At 38.6% G+C, this 637-nt stretch overlaps 1 protein-coding gene across 1 annotated transcript; it reads left to right on the top strand.

Moving 5' to 3' along the window:
• Positions 1 to 27: 27 nt before the first annotated feature.
• LOC107735117 (asparagine--tRNA ligase, cytoplasmic-like) lies at positions 28 to 458 on the top strand. The gene is made up of 2 exons (XM_016546909.1): positions 28 to 154; positions 246 to 458. Exons 1-2 carry the CDS (start codon positions 44 to 46, stop codon positions 399 to 401), a joined length of 267 nt encoding a protein of 88 aa, XP_016402395.1. The 5' UTR covers positions 28 to 43; the 3' UTR covers positions 402 to 458.
• The last annotated feature ends 179 nt before the right edge of the window (positions 459 to 637 follow it).

Genomic DNA, 637 nt, shown 5'->3' on the forward strand with positions numbered 1-637 from the left:
AATAACTTACCAAAGTTCATAGAAATAGAAACCTTTTGTTTTAATGTTGTGGTGTGTTCAGCGTTGGGCCGTCATCTCTAAGACTCAGATGAAGAACACGAAGAAGCTCTTCAGTCGAGAGCAAATGAAGAATGAGAGCAAAGAGAAGAAGGAGGTACGTGGATCCTCTATAGACCCGTGATTCTCCACGTCACCGTCCCGTATGTCTGTTTTAACCTCTGTCCATCTGATCTCATGCTGTTCAGACTGAAGATGCTGAACGCAGAGAGAAGAATCTGGAAGAAGCTAAAACGATTGTCATCGAGAACGACCCCAGCCTTCCTGAACCCAAAACCGTGAGAGTTTCCTCAATTATGTGCATTGACTGTATAATGGCACTGAGTTATTCTGCTTTCAAGTAAAGCATTTTCAGCTGCATTTTATACATGAAAGGTGCTATATGAATAAAAATTTTTATTTTTATTATTATTTTTGCAGTGTGAGGATGGGTAGGTTTACATTTTATGCATTTAGCAGACGCTTTTTATTCAAACCAAGAAAAGAAGAACAAAGCAATTCAGCAAAGTTTTAAAAACAAACGTTTTGGGACACATAATGAGTCCGATCCGATTTCAGATTCTCCAAATTCTGTTTACTC

Source organism: Sinocyclocheilus rhinocerous, unplaced genomic scaffold (assembly GCF_001515625.1).
Source record: "Sinocyclocheilus rhinocerous isolate Xijiao unplaced genomic scaffold, SAMN03320098_v1.1 C35797485, whole genome shotgun sequence".
In the NCBI taxonomy this organism is placed as follows: Eukaryota; Metazoa; Chordata; class Actinopteri; order Cypriniformes; family Cyprinidae; genus Sinocyclocheilus; species Sinocyclocheilus rhinocerous.

Excerpts from the sequence above, each read along its gene's own strand:
- LOC107735117 (XM_016546909.1), top strand. The coding sequence starts at position 44 with ATGTTGTGGTGTGTTCAGCGTTGGGCCGTCATCTCTAAGACTCAGATG. Across the intron at positions 155-245 it reads AGAGCAAAGAGAAGAAGGAG|ACTGAAGATGCTGAACGCAG; the intron begins GTACGTGGATCC and ends CATGCTGTTCAG.